Raw genomic sequence first — 22,724 nt, forward strand, 5'->3', positions numbered from 1 at the left:
CACTCACTGCGGAAGGCGACCCCTCCCCACCTCCTCTTCCCAGTAGAGTCCTACTCACCAGGAGGCTGAGGAGGAGCTGGAAGCAAGCGGCTCCAACCGGGCCCCCTCTGTGCCGTGTTCTTGCCGGCGGGACCATATCCGGAGGCTGGCGATTTGGCGGGAATTGCGGCCACTGGGCTGAGCGCCGAAGTCCTGACAACTTGGACCAGGTGAGTCTGAGGTTCCCCCGCCCGGCTCACCGGCTGCAGCTCCAAGGGCGGAACTAATGAAGAGAAGGAGGAGACGGCGACGAGGACTTTGTTTTCTCTGTCTTTCTTGATTCGCTCAGGCTCCAGCTGGCGGCTCCTCCCGCCTGCAATAGGATTTCGCTCCTAGCCAGGGTGGGGCCAACAGAGGGAGGAAGGTTAGGACTAGCAGTGGCACCTTTGGGATAGCCTAATTGCTTTCCCTCGCTCTTTCTTTCTATTCGACCAGGGAAATGAACTCCAGCCGCGCCTGGCTTTGGGAAGGTAGGAAAAGAACTGGAATTTACATGCCCGGCCCAGCTGTTTTGTCCCTGACTGTATAAGCACAGGAATGTGTGAGATCGGGGTAGGCGAACCAGAAAGGCGGCTCCTCCTTCAACTTCGTTACCTCTTAGTAATTGCCTTGGCCTTCGGGTGGCTTTACTCTCTGTAGACAAGTCTGCTTGCAGCCCTATAACTTCGAAACGACGCCCTCAAAACTCTCGTCGCGAATGGACTCTCCTTCCTGAAAAAGGAAGTTGCAAGGAGTGAATATATTAGTTCCTGAGTCCCATTTGGCTCAGGGGCATCATTAACATCATACTTTTTTTTCAAGTAGCAAGTTTAATTATTTTAATTTCTCTTTACCTGTGTCGTCCGGCAACTCAAGGATTGTTTCACAGATGGTCGTCATTTCTTTTTCCTGTGCAACTATCAGTTTAAATATATGTTATTGTTACAGAACTTGTTTATTAATAGAATTTGGAATTTTACAGAATAAACCATCTCCTCCCAGAACAAGGTCTTTAAAGGAAATTCTTTAATATACACAATGGGGTCAGTGTCTTTACTAACACATGGTGCCCGAGAAACTATTAAGAACAGTTTAGCATTTGAAATTGTGGCAGGGTAAACATTTACCTATTTGAGATGCAAAGTTAAACACGCATATTGTTAACCCTTCAAATTACTTCAGACAGGAAACCAAAAACATATGCACTTATGCTACCTTTTCTCTAAGGTTACGGCAACAGAATCTTTAAGTCTGAAAGCACTTCTCTTGGTTTACTTTCCAGAAAACTAGAGAGAGAGTCCCTTCCAAGGGTGAAATTCAACAGGTTCTGGAGAACCAGTAGCAGAAATTTTGAGTAGTTTTGAAAAGTGGTAAATACCACCTGTGGCTGGCCCCAGAGTGGGGTGGGAATGGAGATTTTGCAATGTCCTTCCCCCAAGAGTGGGGAGGGAATGGGAATTTTGCAGTATCCTTCCCCTGGAGTGGAGTGGGAATGGAGATTTTGCAGTATCCTTCCCCTGCCACAGGCCACCAAGCCACGCCAAGAGGTTATTACCAGTAATAAACAAATGTGAATTTCACCACTGGTCCATACACACTTTTTCCCTGCCCATTCTGACTTTGGACTCAAGTTTTCTCTCATCAAATTATTGTTTAGGCTGCTGCTCTTGTTTCCCAAGGTTATTTTTTGCACTTCATTACAATATAGAAGTGTTTTGTGAGCTACATGTATTCTATTGATAAAAGTGCTTGGGGAAAGACATAGTATCTGAAAACATTTTAATCAAGATCTTCTTACAGTACCTTTTTCATTTGATTAACTAGATCATCTGCATGAGTGTCAAGGCAAGTATATTTTTTTCTTGATTCAGATCTTGGGAAGACAAGGAATGGCTACAGAAGAAAATTCCCCATTGAGCAAGAATGGTCAAATTCCTGCAATTGCCAGTTTGAAAGTAACAAGAACATCATCTGAATCTATTTTCTTTTCCACAGAGTTGTGAAGAGAGTCTAACATAAAGCTGGCTACCTTTCTTTGGAATGAAAGGTGTTTGAGACAAAGTGATATAATACCAAAAATTATATTGTTTAATTGTCAAAGATCCTGTAAAATACAGTGACAGTCCATTATATGTAAATAAGATGGGCAGCTTTAAGTACAAGTAACTTAAATAAACTGCTGTGGAATTTAGAAACTCTTGAATACATTTTTGTCATCTTAATGGGTTTTACCATTTCATGACTATTTTGAGATGAAGCTCTTGCTTCTATTATCCTAAATAGCTTACCTTTCAAAAGTATTAGTAACTGAATGAATCACAACCTTGTCACACCCCAAAGATTAATTACTGTAAAGACTCCCTCCATCCCATTTTCTAATCAACTTTAAATGACACCAACATGTAACCAACATATTAAATGTAATTAAATATTAAATAAATGGAACTCTAACATCACAACTAGATTTGTATTTCCCTAAATGTATGTTGATATTAATTGCAAAATAATTTTAATAGCATGTTTTTCAGATAGCAATAGCACGTAGACTTTTATACCGCTTCATAGTACTTTAAAGACTGCTCTAAGCAGTTTACAAAATCAGCATATTGCCTCCAACAATTTGGGTCCTCATTTTGCCTATCTCAGATAAATGTAATTGCTGTTATTTCAATTCTATCTCTACATTCTATTTGTAGAGAAGTATATTTGAAAGTTATAGAGAAAAGATTTAACAGGTCCATTTTTTTGAGAGCATTGATCAATGTGCATTGTTCTAGTTTTAAACATTTTATAGCAAATAGAAAAAAATGGACAAGCCCAATAATCAAGATGCAGACCTTTTAGATTTGTACTAAACTGTTGTTCTAAAAGATCTATATTTTATTGGACACTATTTTATGCTTTTGAATGATAAGCCATAAGATACCATATTTTTCGGACTATAAGACGCACCAAGATTTCGAAGAGGAAAACAAGAAAAAAATTAGTTTTTGCCCTCCCCAGTTAGAGTTGCACTATACACGGTGTTCAGAGACAGGAACAGAGGCTTATGCATCAGCAAGATGACCAAGAAAGGGACAGAAGGAGGTGAATTGTCTGATACACAAGCAATGGCAGAGGCAAGCAGAGGAGCGAGAGCCACCTGGTTGGCGGTGATGGTGGCCGACTTCGTCAGAGGAGGTCTGATGGACAAAGCATTTCATAACATGGGCCTGTCCACCCAAAAAGTCCGGTTGTGGCCCTTCCCTTGCAGCCAAATTCTGGGACAGGTCCAACCCTCTCTAACTCACACACCCTATTTAGCTAACTGCAGTCTGCCAAGGGACCAAATGGCTTATCTCTGATCCAAAGTAGATAGTTTGTATAAGAGTGGACTGGTGACCTGAAGCTCCAACACAAGGAATGGTCAGGGATCTTAGCTGGACAGCAGGTCTCTTCCAGCGACCATCTTATCTGCTTATGTGCTGCTGTACTATTCCTAGCGGACTTGGCTATTGTCTCGACCTCTTTGCAATGGGTTGCTGCTGCAAGTAATGTTATGATGGCTATTCATGTTTCAAATTGCTCATGAAATAAAACCTCTGAATCTAAAAGTAAGAATTGTTTGGTTGTATTGCTGTCTCCTGTTTCTTTTATTGAAATATTTTTACAACAGAAATTTGTTTTTTATGTTTTCAATAATACAGTAGAATACTGAAAAAAATCTCTGCTGTTCATATAAAAAGCGATAGTGGAAAAGGATGGGTGAAGGTTATGAACTGTGTTGGAAAGGCTTTCTTTAGCCCAGTTGTTCTTACAACAAGAATTTCATTTGAATGAAAGATGTATTTTAATTACTGTGCATTTTCATTTTCATTCTGTCTCTCATATAAACTAATACTATGACTGTATTTGGTAAACTGTCTTAAGAGCTTATTTTACTTTATGAATTAACTATTTTATAATAAAGTAAATCAATAGTGAACTATTCCTTTATACTTCCTAAATCCCCTAAAATCAGTGCTTTATTTTATAATTATTTCTATTACTAAATAGTGATCTATTTTAGTAAATAAAATGTGATAAGTAACAAAGCATCGCTATTCTTAAAAATGATTTTATTGAAGAAATAGAAATAAGTCTATTTTATTTTGATCCAGAGTAATCCGAATACACAGCATATGTGTATTTAAATATATGTGGCAAATTGTGGCAAGTTCTTAAAGAGATGGGCGTACCAGACCATCTTCTTTGTTTCTTGAGAAACCTACGTACATACGGGTCAAGAAGCAACAGTGAGAACTGGACACGGAACCACTGATTGATTCAAAATTGGGAAAGGAGTTCAGCAAGGCTGTATACTGTTGCCTTGCCTATTTAACTTATATGCAGAGCACATCATGAGAAAGGTGGGGATAGACAAATCAAAAGTTGGAATTAAGATTGCCAGAAGAAATATCAACAACCTCAGATATGCAGATGATATCACTCTAATGATAGTAAGTGAAGAGGAACTAAAGAGCCTCTTTATGCGAGTAAAGAAGGCGAGTGCAAAAGTTGGCTTGAAACTCAACATTAAGAAAGCTAAGATCATGGCATCTGGCCCTCTCAATTCCTGGCAAATAGATGGGAAAGAAATGGAGGTAGGTTTTATTTACCTGGGCTCCGAGACCACTGCAGTTTGGGACTGCAGCCAATTAAAAGATGCTCCTGGAGAGGAAAGCTATGGCAAATCTAGACAGTATACTAAAAAGCAGAGACATCACTCTGCCAACAAAAGTGTGTATAGCCAAGGCTATGGTTTTTCCAGTTGCAATGTATGGCTATGAAGGTTGGACCATAAGAAAGGCTGAGCATCTAAGAATTGAGGCCTATGAACTATGGTACTAGAGAAGACTTCTGCAAGTCCCTTGGACTGCAAGGCGATCAAACTAGTTAGTCCTAGAAGAGATCAACTCTGACTGCTCTTTAGAAGGCCAGATCTTGAAGATGAAACTCAAAATACTTTGGCCACCTAATGAGAAGGAAGGACTCACTGAAGAAGAGCCTAATGCTGGGAAAGATTGAGGGCAAAAGAAGAAGGGGACGACAGAGTTTGAGGTGGCTGAATGGAGTCACTGAAGTAGTCGGAGGGAGCATAAATGGACTGTAGAGGATGGTAGAGGACAGGAAGGCCTGGAGGAACATTGTCCATGGGGTCGCAATGGGTCAGACACCACTTCACAACTAACAACAACAACAATTTAAACATAAGGCATTGGACTCAACATTCTTTTTTGTAATGGATGTTCCTGTTTTATTTTCTGCATCTGTGTATTCATACTTTTTTGTATTTATATGTGTCCTGAAAGTAGATATCTGAAATGTATAGTTAATCTTCATTTTTTTTTCCTTCATATTATCTGGAATGGATAAAAATCATGCGTAGGAGTTGGGAAGAAAGTGATAATATAGTATAAAATGTGTGGTATACCACTAAACTGACAGGTTCTAAAACAGTAGAGATATCGTGATATCCGTGTTTATGTAAGTATTATAGGTATGGATTTTGTGCATGCTGATTTCTGCCATTATTCCTGAAAGGAGCTTGCAACCTTTTAACTTTTTTAAGCCAATTTTAATGAGCACAAATTGAAATATATATAATTTTATATATAAGTCCAATATATCATTGAAGTAGCCATCAGCTTATCAGTGTTGATACTGTATATTAATACGTCTAATAAGTTTATCTGTGGCACTCTTTGATCATTTTCATTTCATTGCAGGAAAATCTATAAAAACTGGATGGAAAAGCATTTATTCATACAAACACTTTATGAAAAGCAGGACATCCCCCCCAAATATATGAAGAGACAGGTTAAGCAATATGTTATACTATATTAAATAAATTTGAATTTCTACAGAATTTATTAAATGGGCTAAGTACAAAAAGTCATAAGATTTATTAAATGGTTCAAATATGAGATCAAGTAGACTTCAATCTAAATTGAAGATTAATTTTTTTTTCACCATAAAGGTACTGGACAAAGATACTCAATTTCTCCTTTGATTAATTGTACTTTTATAGCCAGTGTTTGCTATCAGACAAAATAATAAAGCACATGGCTTGTCTCATAATTCATTAAAATATAAGTTAATATACAGGTAATCCTTAACTTATTACCACAGTTAGGACCATTTTAAGATGAAAACCCATTTGATTTTGTGACATTTTTGTGGCAGTCATTAGGTGAATCACTACAGTTGTTAAGCAAATTGACAACTTCTCAATTGGCCGGGAAAAATATTGTAAAGTGCAGCGCCCCCTCTGTGCATTAGACTGTTGTAAAAGCAAGCCAGGCCCATTGTAATTTCAAATGGTTGTTAAGCAACTGGTCATGAGCAAGGACTACTTGTATGTTGATAACATTGCATTGCTTAATTTCTGAATCTCACACTTCAGTTCTGGTCCTTGATGTATTTTGGATAGATGAGATGCTGAATTTTTTGAAAACTGGTTTACATCAAAATATATGCCAAAACGTTGTTTTTCAATATAATAAAAAATATACATTTTCTATATGTATTGAATACCATATATTATTCTTAAAGCATAGTGATATTTCTCAAAGCACATTAAATATGAGTAAGATCTTAAAGATCTTAATCTTGAGGTTTCTCAAAATAATGGAATATGTTATATTTTGTATGGAAGAAAGAATGAGAAAGTGAGACAGACAGAGAAAGAGAGACAGAGAGAGAGAATGAGAATACATGCATATATGGAAGACATTTTTGAAAATTCAGTATACATTGTTCCATAAATTTCTATGGAATTCTTCAATTCTGAAGATATCTTTGTAAATGCTGAAAGTATAAATTAAAGATGAGGATTTGAGTTTTCTAAATCCTGAAGTACAATCTTTTTCTACACTTTGCGTACCACTGTTTACCTCAAAAGGGAATAGTGTATTGGCTATGGAAATACTTGTATTTTAAATTATAGCGCACATTTTGAATAAAATAGTTATTTAAGGATGTAAAAATAAGCATCTAATTTTGTAACTGCATTATTCACATAAATCAATATCTGTAAGATATTTCAAAACCTTAATAATTTAAAACATTTTTTCCATTGTACTCTGTGTAAAATAAATCTTTAAAAAATTCCAAAATATCCCATAAAGAATGAATGGATAGACACAACTGTTGGGAAGAATTTTTTTTTTCAAATTCTATTACAGTTAATTAGAGCTTCTCAAGACCATTCATTCATTTCAATGGAATCTGCACAGAGGAATTTTCTAGTGAAGTGAGCTGATTTTCAAGAATAATTTAAACACAATCCTTCTGTACAAAAACTTCAACTAATGTCCGGAATGGAGGCTCTGGCTCATTTAAAAAACTCAGTTTTTCTTCTTCTGACTCCCCTGTACAGGAACTTAGAGTACCAGTTGGTGAATCTTTGCCTTCATAATTATATGCATGTAAATACTCTTTAGCCAGGTTACGTTCTTCATCTTCTCCACAAAGAAATACCATCTGGACAAGGAACAATAAAAGTATAATCTTTTTAAAAATATATGTATGATGCAAAAGTAAGTTGTCTTCTAATTGCCTGTTACGTCTTCTTGATCTATATCGTACATACTAAATTGCACACACACAATAAAATGGATTTTTACCCCCAAAAATCTCTTTTTTAGAAGAATGTAGTGTTTATTTGAGATAATACAACTATCATTGTAATTCTGTCCTAAAGTGCTTGTCCTAAATTTTAGCATTAAGTTTTTCAAGTCAAATATTGGAAGCATATTAACAGCTGTTTTCCCTAATATTGCATATTCTAGATTTATTATCTTCAGATCTCAGATTCCCTCTAGCTGTGTGAATTGATGTAAATGTTTGTGTGGGAAAATGGGAAAATAGGAATTAAGATTGCAGCAAAATCTGGAAAATTGTGCTGATTTTCATCATGCTTCCTGTCTCTTGCTTGATTAGCTGGCTAAATAATAATTCATTTTTGAGATAATTGATATATTGTTTTTACATCAATGGGATAATATTCTTGAGCCGTGGTAGTGCAGTAGTTACAGTACTCTACTGCAGGCTACTTCTGCTGACTACCAGCTGACTGCAATTTGGCAGTTCAAATCTTACCAGGCTCAAGGTTGACTCAGCCTTCCATCTTCTGAAGCGGGTAAAATGAGGAGTCTATATAAGTCTGTGCTGTTGCTATTGTTTTTTGTAAAGTACATGGCCACCCACTTTGGATTATTTTTAAGAACTTTGATACAAAGTAGTACCTTAAAATTAATGGCATAAGACCAACATGTTCTTTCCAACTCTGTAATACTCAAAACTAGAAAATTACATGCTATAAGAAATCTGTGTGAGAACACTTACTTCAGATAAGCGCGGGTTAGTGAACGTCTGCCATTCAAAACAGAAATCTCTGAATGAATTCCTTAAAGAAGGTGCACAGTTTTGTAAAGATAGTGCCAGATGATTCACTTTTCCTCCCTTGATTAATTCTGATGTGGAATGCCATCCTCTTTTTCCTGCTTCCAAATCTTTCTTTTCAGTTTTTACTATATTTGTATTCATATTTATGAATTCATTCATTGTTGAGACGGGAAATGTATTTAAATTCTGAAATGTGAAGAATAACAATATAATTTCTGGGGGAAATGTTTTAGAAAAAAAATACAATCTGTACCCAGATTTAATTGTATATTCCAGTGTGCGGCTGAATAATAATTCACTTTCCCTAAACTGTCATCCATTTCTTCACAATGTTTACCCATTGCCTACACTCAGAATTCATGTAACTTTATAGCCTATTACATTCCAGTGGGGTCACCCATATAATGTTCCAGGTAACTTATTACTCTGATCATATGAAATGTCAAAATGTTTTTTGTGCTCTGAGCTTGATCAGAGAGCATCAAAACCCCTATATCTTGAAATTTCATATGATCAGAGTAATATGTTAACTGGAACACTATATGGTTGATCCCACCGGCTGGGATGTACTAGGCTATAAAGTTACAAACTAGATAACACCATCACTATATTGATGTGTTATTTAGTTTGATTATGAAATTTCTGCAAGAAATCACCAAGTTCAGAGAGCACCAAATATCTCACAGTTCATCCCTGAATCATAAATATTCTCTTCTGTCAGAATATCAAAATATTCAGAATATCTACTTTTCTGGATTCAACCAGAACAGTTTTTAATGGAAGATTTACACTTCTAAACATTTAAATAGAAAAGAACAATGGTAAATAATACGTTCCCATGTACAAAAAATAGTATTTAACTTTTAAGCATATGAGCACATCATAATTCCCTGACTTACTGATACAAATGCAATGTATTTTGCTTTCTGAAACAATGAGACAGCATCTTTTGCTCTTTCTCATAATCTAGCCAAATAAATCTGTTACATTTGCTACTATACAAGGCAAAGTGTCACTTACTGTATTTCCTGTATTTACTGATGCCTCAGTGTTTGGTCTTGTATTTCCTTCTCTTGGTGCCTCAATGTTTGGTCTTATGTTTCCTTCACCTGGTGCCTCAGTGTTTGATCTTGTTACATTCTCAAAAGTTAAATCAGATTCTTCCTGAGATGTGTGACGTTTTCGGTAGAGCCAAAGACCATAAGGTGCACCAAAGCCTACTGCAAGAAAAAATTACAAAGAACAAGATGGCTTATTTATGCATTTTAAATAAATATATGAATTGCAATTTATTAAATAATGAAATTAAGTTGGGGTCTAATTTTATAAAAGCAGAGGAGGCATGGATAAGACAAAAAAAAAGCTTTAAAGAAAGAATTTTGCTTAGATACAAGGGCTATATAGGTAGCCATAGGTAGGAAATAAACAGCTATCCCCTACATTAGGACCTGGGATTTCCTTTTTAGCTACATATACATACATACATGCATGCATGAATGCATACATACATATACCCACTCCTCATTTAGCATTTAGCAACCAAATTCTGTTCCAGCAATCAAGTTGTTAGCAAAATGGTTGATAAGTGAACATGTGACTGAAAGCAACACAGCAAAGATAATCACTTGCTGCCATCTCATTTAATTAAAAACCTTGTACAGCTACATTTCACGCTCTCTCTGGTTTGCATTATTAATCACACAAAATTTGGTCAAAAATATGTGCATTAATTGGAAAATGATTTTTTATAACCTAAAGATAGTTGAGGTATTTGCTAAGCAAGGACTGAAAATAGTTTGACCCAACAATTTATGTTGCTTCTCTAAGACATAAACATGCTTACATAGCATTGCTAATGAACCCATGACCATTGCAGGAATGCTCCAGGCTCCTAGAAGAGGTGCTGCAGCTGGAGTGCGCTCTACTTGAATGTCTGAATCCAGAGATCTGTTTGTGATAGATTCGGAGCAGCTACTTGGAATTGTGCAGTCACAATAATGAACTACTATTTCATTTTTTCTGATGGTTTCCCCATTACATATTCGGAGAAGAATATGATAGTAACCATAGTCTATATCTTCAACTGGAGAAAGCAATGCTGATGCATCTATGAAAGAAATAATTCAAATCCACAAATTACACTTCATATGATACTTAGGTTAGTCACAATGTATTTTGTAGATATTAAAAACCAAAAACATACCATCGTTTGGAGTTAACTTCCATTTTAAGTCCACTGGTTTCTCTATTTCAAAATGATAAGGTATAGTAGACATTGGCAAATTAATGTCAGTGGCGTTTATACAGATCGTTTTTTTATCTTTACACATGACATAGTGTTTACTGGTACTCACTGGGTAATTGTTCTCAATCATAAGTACTATCACAATTGTTCCATTTCCTGTTTTACCACCTAGATAAATTAGAATGCTTAGTTTTAATACAGTAATGAAAGTAACTTGATCCAATCATATAACATTACAAAAGTATTATTTTTCTGTGAAAGCTAAATAAAACATCTTATTGGTTTCATAAACTGCTAATCCATAATCCAAAGGAAGAAAGACATTTTAATAAAATAACAGAGGGAGAGGGGACCCTGATGTCTTCTAATCCAACCCTCTGCTCAAGCAAGAGATTCCATTGCATTCCAGAAAAATGGCTATCCAATCTTTACTTCAAAACCTCCAAAGATGGAGCATCCATAACTTCTGGAGGCAAGCCCATTAATTAATTGTTCTTGTCATCCTTAGTTCTAGGTTGGATCTCTCTGATACATTTCCATTACTTTTTGTCTTGTCCTCAGGTGCTTTGGAGAAGAGGTTGTTCCCCTCTTCTTTGTGACAGTCCCTGAAATATTGGAAGATTGCCATCATTGTCATTTGTTTGAGTAGACATGTCCAGTTCCTGTGTCCTAAATTATCCTTGTTACTCTTCTCTGCACTCTTTCTGGAGTCTCAACTTCTTTTCTGTATCATAGTGACCAAAACTGGATGCAGTATTCCATGTGTGGTTTTATCAAACCAGTATATAGTAACAGGAATACTTCATGTGATCTTGATACTATTCCTTTCTTGATTCAGTCTAGGACTGCATTGGCTTTTTTTGGCAGCTGCAGCACACATCCACAGAATTGTAATGTATTTTGTTAAACTGCAGAATTATGCATTGCTAACAGGATGAATTACTGCCAAGTATATTTGTTTCTCAAATTCTCAGAAGAAAACTACAATAATATCTAATAAATGCAAAGGTAAGTTAAATAACAATCAGCTCATAGTTTTCTACTTGGTAGATGAGGTCCTGCAGAGACTACAGAGTAGGATGGACAAGGATCTATTCTGTTGATTCTATTCCACTATAGAACAATATAATTCCAGCTCTACATCTAAAAAAGATTTTGAAGAAAAATGTCAAATAATCACCCCAAGTAAATATTGTGAAACAATCCAAAGGAGATTGATTTTAAAAGAGATGTACAATTGATTTCAAATATTATACCTGTCTACTTAGGGCTACAGACCAGGGTTGCAAAAATTGAGTGATCATTAGATTACAATAAAAGAAAATATTTTAATACAGCCATCAAAAATATCTGATCATATTTTTGTAGGCCACATCAGGTAACTTTATACATGTAGCAAAAATAACAACATTTCACAACACTCGATACTCACTTTGATCAATTGCAGATACTGTTACATTGCATTGACTGTATTCTATGATTTTTGAATCACTTTCTAAACTTTCAGTTGTCCTGAGGTTTCCTGATTCATCAATGGTGATCCAACCACATGGGTCCTTTATTATTCTGTAACTGTTAAGAATAAATATTTTAACAAGGTTATGTGCCTCAAATTTATTACAACAATGAAAGTTAATTATAATTGCTTTATGTTACACACAATCTATAAATGAACCTAACAATATAATAATTTTGTACCTTAAATGTTTGTTTCCAGTTTCTGGGTCCATTGCTTGGTAATTACCAACCACTGTGCCAACCAACAAGCGTTCACTTATGTGTAGAATATATTCACAAGATTCAAATACAGGTCCTTCATCCTGATCCTTAATTTTGACCACAATGCTTGCCACACTTGTTTGAAGAGCTCTTGAATTTGGAGGTGGAACATAAGGTGCCTCATTATTTATGACAATTTCTAATCTTCTCTCGTGACTTTTCTCATAATCTAGTTCCTGGAGAAAGTAGAAGCTATTCAAATAGATATACTACTACTAAGACATTTTACTACTATGATTTTAGGTTGTTGATGAAAATACAGTGTCTATTACTATTTTAAAATTTCATTTTAGTTTATTCTCCCACCTTTATCCCAACATATTTTAATGGAAAATAGTATTACATTTTTTAAAAAGTAAAATACATCTTTAGAAAGTGGTGAAAAATATATTTCAACAAGTGATTCACACCTTAAAATTAAGTCAATTCATATTATTGCAGTAACACTTTTTACTATCCATAGTTACCTTTAAAGTGCTTAAACACCCAATATTCTGCTGTGGATCAACTCTAATAGCAAAACTATTATCTTCATTTCCTTTAGTAATAACAAATATACCCATCCATGATGATGTTCTGGATTCATCTTTATCTTCAACAGGAATACATAATATTTCTGCATGTTCTATGTTTTCATATACTTCCACTACATACTGAAAAAAACAATTTTCAAATATTAGTTCATGAATAGTTCTAATGACAGATAAGATTCATCTAATAATCATGTGATGCTGTCCAGTTTTATCTGGCTTGGTAGCCAATTGCTCAGATTCTCTGTCACTTTTTTCTAAAAAAAAAAAAAAAAAGGAAAGGCAATCATTTGGCAGTTTATCCATCCTTAAGTATTTTCCAAAGATAACATAGCTAATTGTTAGACATCAAAAGTTGCTTCAGTACTGTAGTATAAGACAGGCTTCATCTCACCCTGAAAATTCTTTCCAAGCTAATAAATATTTTCTGACTATCCCAAGCTCTAATCCTTCTACTTTAACCCTCTCCCCTTTTCACCCATTACCTTCTTATTAGCGAAGACTGTGCCAAAATACAATTATTATATTTCTTTGTCACCTTAAGGTGTTGTCATGTTACTGAGCAGCTTTTTACTATGTTGGGTCTCTTTTTAAACATCTAGTTCTTAAGCATATTGTACTTGATGCCTTTTTGTTCTCCAAATACTGCTCATTCTGACTTTTAACCTTCCTAATACTATCTCTATTGTTCTGTGAATGGATTCTGGTCCAACAGTAGGAAAAATTTTAACCCTTCCAATCCCATGGCATCTCCAAATTTTGCTTTGGAAGATTGGAAAAAAAATTGGGGCATGCATGATGAAATAAGCAGAAGCAGCGTAACAGAAACTCCAGAGTATAAGTGGAATTGCCCAATATTTTTTTTAATTTAACATTCACTGTAACTGGGTTAACACCCTAAAAATATCATAAAGAAGTAACATCTTCAATAAGTTTTACTATGATAGACTTACCATACTTTGTGCTATTTGAGGTAGATTATCATTTACATCTCCAATCTCAATATGTACTGGTGCTGTAGTGTACAAGCCAAACTCCTCACCTCCCATGTCTCTTGCTTCTATGTTTAGTGTGTATGTTGGTACAGTCTGAAGAACATTAGAAAAAAATGTAGGCATAATTTTCCTGGGCTGATTAAAAATACTGTGTTTTTAAAAAACAAAAGCAAAGGCTGTGGGATTAGTCACTTAGAATTTATTCAACATTGCCATTTCATCCAAAGGTTCAAGGTAAAGGTTCCCCTCACACATATGTGCTAGTCATTCCCAACTCTAGCGGGCGTGCTCATCTCCATTTCAAAGCCGAAAAGCCAGCACTGTCCAAAGACGTCTCCGTGGTCATGCGGCCGGCATGACTAAACACCAAAAGCACATGGAACCCTGTCACCTTCTCACCAAGGTGGTCCCTATTTTTCTACTTGCATTTTTACATACTTTCGAACTGCTAGGTTGGCAGAAGCTGGGACAAGTAACGGGAGCACTAGGAATTCGAACCGCCAAACCTCTGACCTTTCTGATTGACAAGCTCAGAGCCTTAGCCACTGAGCTACCACGTCCCTTTTACTCTTACAAAAATAACTTGGCACTGTTTAATGCTCAGATACTTGCAATGCCTTTGCTTCTTTCCCTTCAGTATCCCACATCATATCTTCATATCTTATGAAATAGGTCAGACAGATTGAGACATCGTTCCAAAGTTACCCACTAAATTATCTGAACTTGGCTTCACAATATCTATATAATTCCTAACTACATAAAGGACTTTTGACTTCAGACTTATTGCAGCTACTCTATCTAAAACAAATCTATTTTATCCTTTATTATCCTCAGCTTTATGCTATTTCATTTATGATTTCACAGTTTTTGGTATAGCACTAAATTGAAAGTTACCTCTCTGTCCAGATGTAACGCTACCGTAATACAGCCTGAATCTGGATCTATAACAAATTCCTGAAGTTTCTGATGACTCTGGGATATAATTCTGTATTTCACTTTGCTATGCAGTGTATTGGGTTCATCTTTGTCTTTTGCAGTCACTTGTCCAACAATTGTTCCTATATTTAGAAGGCATCAATTTTAGATTTTCATAATACTCAGGCATTCCTCCTTTAGAAGAAAAGCTATGCTCCCATTATTCAAATATCAAAGTGAATTGCATCAATTTCCCCATTTAGCCAGTCTGGTGGTTGGCAGCAGGCTAGAAGCCAGGAGACACTGAGTTTTAGTTCCGCCTTAGTCATAAAGTGCCCGTGGGCTGGTCATACTCTCTCAGCCCTAGGGAATAGGCAAGGCCCTTCCATACAAAAATTATTTGACGTTATTAAACATACTACTGCTACCATTATATTTTATTATTAATAAATTTTGCATTCCTCAATAACAAAGTCTATGTTTGCATTTAAATAACTGATGTGATAATTTCACACAAAACATATCAAAACAGATACAGGTCGTCCTTGTTTAGTGATGGCCTTGTGCAGTGACCTTATGATGGTGGGAAAAAATTTTTTGCAACCAATCCTCCCATTTGCAACCTGTGTTGCAAAACACAGCAAATAAAAGCTGAAGTAAGATCAACAGCATAGTCACAATTTCAGTTAGTGACTGCTTCATTTAATAACCAAGTTGCCGGCCCCAATTGTAGTTGCTAAATGAGGGCTACCTTTATTCCAAATCTGTGATCTGAGAATTATTTAAAAGTTCAATTACCAATTATACTGTTTTCGGGTACTTGAAAAGTATAAATATTATACTCAAATTCTGGAGTATTATCATTATCATCCTCTATTTTGATGAGATGAATAAGTGGGATTTCTGGGGTATATCCATCCGGTGTCATTGCATAGCAAATGAGCTGCAGAAAATGCAATAAAACAAACAGTTATTCCTCTGGAGCAAATGAAAAATTTCTGATAAATTAGGACACAATTGTTTAATCTATAGGCTGTACAGAATTTGCTTTGATGAATAGCTATTAATCATATTTCTATGTGCACAAGGTGAATGCTCCTGCATTAGTAAACTCCTTTCTTGTAGCAAGGTATAATGCTAAGTTCTAGAGATGTTCAAAAAATATGTAAAGAGCATACAAATATTAGGCATAAAGATGAGCTACAAATTAAACAAATGAAAAGCATAAGGCAAAGCAAGCTATTTAACATAAAATAACATAATAAACCAAAGACATAAAAAGATATATGAGAAAGTTGGTGGAAGAAAGAATCAGAAGAAAATATTAGTTATTTCCCCTAGAGGGAGGAGGCAAGGGATGTTGCCGGTCCAGTCCCTAATGAGATATATCTGGTGGGAACCAGAAGAAGGACCTTCACAGTGGTGGCTACCTCCTCAGGAACATCATCCTTTTGGAAATTTGACTGACCTCCTCTTTGACACTCTTTCAGAGGGCCCTGAAGACATAGTTCTGTCAGCAAGCCTGGGGAACTCATTAAATGGCTGGTATGAGTGTGTGTTGTCACCAGGATGAGGAGTGGGGTTATTATTTATTTTTTATTATTGTATTACTTTTATTTCTTTTATACTGTGTTTTTTTTCCTGTAAGCCACATTGAGTCACCTATGAGCAAGTAGATGGCAATACAAGTTTTCCAAATAAATAAATAAATGTTCCCTGCCTTGAATTGACCAAACATAAAGAAGGACAGAAGAAGAAGAAGAAGAAGAAGAAGAAGAAGAAGAAGAAGAAGAAGAAGAAGAAGAAGAAGAAGAAGAAGAAGAGGAAAAGGGACCCATTAAATGACCAAGGAAAGGAGTAAGATGCCAAGGTCATAGAAAGGATGTCTTTGTGTAAGCACGGAGACTTGATGGAAGAATACTGATAAGGCACTGGCTAAAGCAATATAAACCCAGGGGAAATGATAGGGTGAGATAAGAAAAATGTAAGTTCAAGTGGGAACTCAGAAAAAACTATAAGGTTTGCATTCTTCTACAACCCATTATTATAGTCATAAGATTATTGGTGGACCTGAGCAGCTTCTCATGAATATGTTCTTTATATCTAGGTATGTGTATACTGCAATGGTGGGATTCAAAAATTTTTATTACCAGTTCTGTGGGCATAGCTTGGTGACCGTGACGTAGCTTGGTGGGCATGGCAAGGGAAGTATACTATAAAATCTCCATTCCCACTCGACTCCAGGGGAGGATACTACAAAATCCCCATTCCCTCCCAATCAGCTGGGGCTCATGAGGCAGAGAATAGATGAGGGCAGGACCAGTCAGAGGTGGTATTTACTGGTTCTCCAAACAACTCAAAATTTTCACTACCAGTTCTCCAGAACTGGTCAGAACCTGCTGAATACCATCTCCGGTACACTATCTATTTTCTCTGGCATGATTGGATTATAGGGGAAAAGTTAGAGGGTTTTTTTGTTTTTTTTTAAGAAACTTGTGCTCGGGAAACTTTGTGATTGACTAACAAGTTAATGCTGTTTATCCCATACCTCAGATACAAAAATCATTCTCATTGTATAAGTAGGCTTTTTAAGTATAACCACAAGAATCCTCAAAAAATGGCCTCAAGTAATATTTTTAATGTAACAGGGGGTAAATATTATTAAATAAATAGGGAATAATTATATTAACACAGTTTAATTAATTTCAAAATAGCTTTCTATTATGGATCTGATTCTTATATAAAAATTCAAAGAATATTGACAGATCAAAATCATAGGTCTGTCCCTCTGAAATCTATGCAGTGCATACAGTCTCATATCATTATTTGTGTAGTGTGTGTATATGTCTATGTCTAGAATCACATGTCTAGAATCACATACCTGAAATTCTGGGTATTCTTCACGATCTATTGGGCAAGTAACAAAGAGATTTCCAGTTTCTTGCTCAATGTAAAAGTAATTCAGTGGTGGTTTGTCAACACCAGGGCCAGTGATGAAATATCTAATATTGTACTTTAATGCCATGTCAGAAGACAGCTGAAAATAAAGTCATGAAATTAAATTGACAAATATAATTCTTTACTTCTTGTCTACATAATTCATTTCAATTTAACTGAATTCGTTGAAAATTCATTAAGAATATTTTGTGCATTGGCCAATGATTATTGCAAAGGACTTCTTTATAGATCATTAAGATCACAATACATTTAAGTGTACAATAGGCACCATATAAGGTGTGTAATGGTTGTAACCTGTTAACCAAATGGATTAGCATATGGCATAGCATATTAATTGTTCTAGATCAAACTCATATTTCATGGAAGCTCTATAATGAAAGTAGGATATGTCAACTAAACTGTCTCAGAATACATCTAGACTAGGGGTGTCAACCTTGAAAGGCCACATTAGGATTGTATTTGACCTTGGGGGGTCAAGGGTGTGTGGCCAGAGTGGGCATGGCGAGCTTGACATTACTCATGTCAGGGGCGTCTGTAGTGGCCTGAGCGCTTTGCCAGAGAAAACAGGCTCCCAAGCTCTATCTTTGGCTGTGACAGCCTCCTGCAACCATCTGCCAGTGAAAACGGAGCTTAGGCGAGCTGCTCGTGGCCCTCCTGAACTCCGTTTTCACTGGCAGAGGCACTGTGGGCCGGTCCACCGCATGTCCTGGGTGCCTGTTCTAAGCAGCCCACGGGCCACGGATCTAGCCACCAGGCCTTGAGTTTGACACCCCTGATCTTAGCAATGGAGAAGCTATTATGGCCTGCCAATCAACTCTAAAGACAAAATCATTTAAAAATTTAATGGACAATTATAATTGGTAGACTCTTATATGGAGTTCCATCAGATGTTACTGTATGCCTGTTATTTCTAGATGGAATTAGCAGCAATTTGATTTCATTTCTGAAATTAAGTAGAATACATTTCATAGGTATGCTTTGTTGTAAGTACCATATAGACCTTTCCAGATTACAACAAAGAAGATATCCACACAACAATGAGTATATTTTGTGTCTGCAGTTTTGCAAGTGATAGGCCTTGGTGATGCACTTTGCCTCATGGAGGTACTTTGCCTTGTTTTAGCACTGCAAAGGATTTTGCAGACACTTTGTTCCTCCTCAAACAAGTCCCCTCAGTGCTTTAGAAAACTATTTAAAGGTTGGTAACAAGCTACTACAGGAAAATTAGGAGGAGAAAAATTTACATTCTGGGAAGAAGTCTACTTCTATGACTACCGTACATTTCATTTATTGGCAGGTGTAATTTAGATGAAATGTCAAATGAAGATTACATTAAAAACATGCCTGTTGAATTTGCATAGGAAAAGGACCTAGTGAGTTTTCCATTATAATAGTTGGGACTGGAGCCCATCTTCGTTTTGTTCGTCCCACAACAGTTGATCGGACATGCCTTCTCTTAGTTTTTGAGTCCTAGAAGAGATAAAAGAGATCAATGCTTTTGTTTTGAGTTACCTTAATCTATGTTATTATAAACATTGTAACATATTAATTCCTAACATAATTGTAGTGTGGAAAAAAATATAATTCTTTTGATTTTTAGAATAATTTTAACTTTACATGTCGGATTATATAATTAAATTGTTTTTCCATTTTACAATTACATCGATTATTAAAACACTAATGCCACTGATTAAGTTTATTTGATAATCCATTTTTTATTTCATAGGAATGTTTTTCCATAAATTAAGAAAAATGCTAACAGTACATTTTCACATTGATTTTTATACCAACATCATATAAACAATATATAATAAAATAGGAATGCTAAAAGATGCAATATAAACATGAAAATAAAATATATACATATTCCTAATATTCTTGAGGAGTCAGCAACATTATGCAAAACACAGAAAATAAGAAAGAAATGGTAAACAATCAAAAATGAGATAAGAAAAAAGAAAAGGAAAGATCAAATTTAATTTACTTCATGTGAGCTTAATTATCTGCAATGAACATACCTAATGCTCCTTCCTCCTCCTATTTTCCCCACAACAATCTTGTGTGATGAGTTGGGTTGAGAGACGGTGACTGGCCCAAAGTCACCCTGCTTACTTCCATGCCTAAGACAGAACTAAATGCACAATATTGTCCCTCGTATAGAAGGCCATTTATACTTGCATGGCTAAATTGTTTTGATGGTATTAATGGGAAATTAAATAACAGTATATGGATAAATATTTAAACTGAATCAGTTGCTCATATATCTTGGAGATCTCCCCATTGACCATAAACCATTTGAACTGCTCCCATTATGCTTCTGTGCATTTCTTACTGTATATTCTGAATATACAGTATGCAAAATATACAAAAATGTTGGGCTGCAGCCATTATTTCTAAATGCATTGAATCTGCATGGCATGGAGCCAGGGTACTTGAGGAACTGCCTCATCCCCTCTGGACTGGGCACTCATAACCACTGCTGGGAGGAGGCTTACTATAGGCCCATCAATCAAGGAATTCCGACTGGCAGGATCTAGGAGAAGGGACTTCTCTGCCATGGCGCCCATCCGTTGGAACATCTCACCCCCTGAGGCGAGATTAGTTCCCACCCTTCCAACCTTCTGCAGGAGGCTGAAGATCTGGCTCCGCCAGATGGTTTGAGGCTCCAATAGGGGAGCATAACACTGGAGGTAATTGATGAATTAAGAGGCAATCCCATCTCCCACACACACATCCTCTTCCCTTTCTCCCCAACATTTAACTATAATTTTCTTTTGATTGTGATTTCTATATTTATTGTTTTAGAATTACTTATCTGTTAGGATTTTAGTATTTTAAAACTAAACGATCTGAAGATTTTGATATGAGATGGATGGCAAATAAATTTAATAAATAAATAAAAATAAAAGTAATCCAGTTATGATTACTTTCTGTTATATAAAAGGGATTTATATTGGATGCTTTGTTTTTTATTTTTATTTTTCTTGCGAACCATCATGCTTTCCTTATGATAATAAACTGTTTCGTACATTGCCTTTTGTGCTTTAAACTTCTCACCTCTCCTTTTTTGAGAATGTCATTAACTCTACCCAACCATATATTTCGCCTTTAGTCCATTCACTTTTTCCTGTTATAATTGTCATGCAATTCAGTCCTCATTCATTCTCTCTACATCACTAAGCTTACAAGACATACTTTTTTTTCCTGGAACATCCATGGGCATTCATCAACTATTCATTCTTGAACATGTGTCTTTTTCTTTTATCAACATACTTAAATGTCCCATTCTCACTTTATTAAACTTAATGTTATATTACTCTCAAATAAAGTAGAATGAATGCAGGAAGGATGATAAGATGTGTGTGACGAGTGATAGACTCAAGAATGAAAGGAGTTGTACATATATAATATATTATTATAATTATATATACCTTTTGGGGGTATGTTAGCAAGCTAACATATATCCGCTTTTGCTCATGTGTATAAACATTTTTTAAAAATACAGTAATGATGCTTTCATGTGTAGTCAAAGAAATAGCATTTTTGGTATACAGTGAACCATCTTCCAGAATTACAAAATTGGGATTGTTTATACCAATAATTCCAGTATCATTAAGACAATGTTTCATTTTTACTGCAAGAAAAAGAAGAAGAAATTCAAAAACCAGTTGAAAAGAGAAAAGGCATAGAGAATAATCCAGAATCATCCAATATTTGCAGAGGACTTAAACTCTGACTGTTCCATTCTAATCACTACATTGTACAATTCATTGGGGGTGGGGGAAATGTTTAAAATATTTGCTTAAGGCCTAAATAATTTAAAATAAATACATGCTTATATTAAATCATAGGAGTCAGAACTTTTCTGGCTACCATTTACAGTGATGGCATTGTTAGCCTCTAGAAAATTACTGTTGCTGTAAAAGACTTTTACAAAACCCAGATTCAAATTCCAGTGTCCAAACTCCAGTAGGAGGGAGGTTGTTAATCTCACCTCTGCCAATAAACATTCCCATCTTCAGTTTATGAGGTACATTAAAAGACACTTCATTGCAAGCTTCACAAAATAAGTCCAAAGCCTAAAGGAGAGAAAGAAAATACATAAAGCATTGCATTAAAATAGCTTTTCTAACATAAAAGTTGTACTCGTTGGCTAACAATATATTTGAAAAGACAATAGCTTTCTCCAAATAATTTGGTTTAAAAGTCACCTTAGATTAACTGAGAATGTGGCAACACACTTTTTTCTCTTTCATATTCCATGTCAAGAAGACAATGTTACATTGAGAGTTGCCTTCCTTTCAAATAATGTAATTTAAACATATGTTCAGCAATTCAGGTATAATTATCTTACTAAGAAGGCAAAAATCTTTACAAACGGTATAGAGAGCTGGTTCTCAGTCCTATAATCTTTTTTCAGCAAATGTGTTTGTTCATCCAAATTAGAAAGATTTGCTAATGAGAAGGATGCAAAAGCAGAATATTTATCCACTGGTTTTGTTATTTCTCAGACATTTTTTAAAAAAACATTTCCTTTCCTTCCCCCTTAATGCAAGAATTCAGTAAAATGTATGTGTGATACATTCATGTAAAATACTAAAAATGTCCCTCTGCCTACATATGTGGAGTGGGTGTATGTGTATGTGTGTTGTATGTCTTTAGTCTAATCAATCTATGCTTGAATACTAGGCTTAAAATGTTTGCTTATTCAGTGTATTTTTTTTATTTCTATACTGGTGCTTCACATACAGCTATTAAAAAAATGAGTGCCAGACTGTGCTGCAGTCTGCAGGACTCAGTACAGTTTCTAAGTAGTCTTCAAAGGTGCATACACACTGACATTTTAATTTAAAATTT

General features: G+C 35.6%; 2 protein-coding genes and 1 long non-coding RNA gene across 3 annotated transcripts in view; 1 reads left to right on the forward strand and 2 right to left on the reverse strand.

Moving 5' to 3' along the window:
- The window catches only part of LOC116512309 (desmocollin-2-like), a 37,563-nt gene extending 37,407 nt beyond the window's left edge, over window positions 1-156 (reverse strand). The window contains 1 exon segment of the mRNA XM_032222741.1: window positions 59-156. Coding sequence (XP_032078632.1) covers window positions 59-136 — 78 coding nt within the window. The 5' untranslated portion in view covers window positions 137-156.
- On the forward strand, window positions 120-2,083 carry LOC116512310. Its single transcript, XR_004255871.1, has 3 exons — window positions 120-209; window positions 475-509; window positions 1,890-2,083. It is a non-coding gene; the product is annotated as an uncharacterized LOC116512310 (long non-coding RNA).
- Window positions 2,084-7,314: 5,231 nt separating this feature from the next.
- The window catches only part of LOC116512444 (desmocollin-1-like), a 127,373-nt gene continuing 111,963 nt past the window's right edge, over window positions 7,315-22,724 (reverse strand). The window contains exons 2-16 of the mRNA XM_032222928.1: window positions 21,862-21,946; window positions 21,299-21,501; window positions 19,212-19,337; window positions 17,791-17,946; window positions 15,708-15,852; window positions 14,889-15,052; window positions 13,953-14,087; window positions 12,937-13,122; window positions 12,389-12,645; window positions 12,123-12,262; window positions 10,649-10,858; window positions 10,289-10,552; window positions 9,466-9,665; window positions 8,386-8,631; window positions 7,315-7,521 (exon numbers count right to left, since the gene is read on the reverse strand). Of these exons, the coding sequence (XP_032078819.1) occupies window positions 7,315-7,521; window positions 8,386-8,631; window positions 9,466-9,665; window positions 10,289-10,552; window positions 10,649-10,858; window positions 12,123-12,262; window positions 12,389-12,645; window positions 12,937-13,122; window positions 13,953-14,087; window positions 14,889-15,052; window positions 15,708-15,852; window positions 17,791-17,946; window positions 19,212-19,337; window positions 21,299-21,501; window positions 21,862-21,946 (2,724 nt within the window). The remainder of the gene's footprint in view (window positions 7,522-8,385; window positions 8,632-9,465; window positions 9,666-10,288; window positions 10,553-10,648; window positions 10,859-12,122; window positions 12,263-12,388; window positions 12,646-12,936; window positions 13,123-13,952; window positions 14,088-14,888; window positions 15,053-15,707; window positions 15,853-17,790; window positions 17,947-19,211; window positions 19,338-21,298; window positions 21,502-21,861; window positions 21,947-22,724) is intronic.

Source organism: Thamnophis elegans, chromosome 8 (assembly GCF_009769535.1).
Source record: "Thamnophis elegans isolate rThaEle1 chromosome 8, rThaEle1.pri, whole genome shotgun sequence".
Classification (NCBI taxonomy): Eukaryota; Metazoa; Chordata; class Lepidosauria; order Squamata; family Colubridae; genus Thamnophis; species Thamnophis elegans.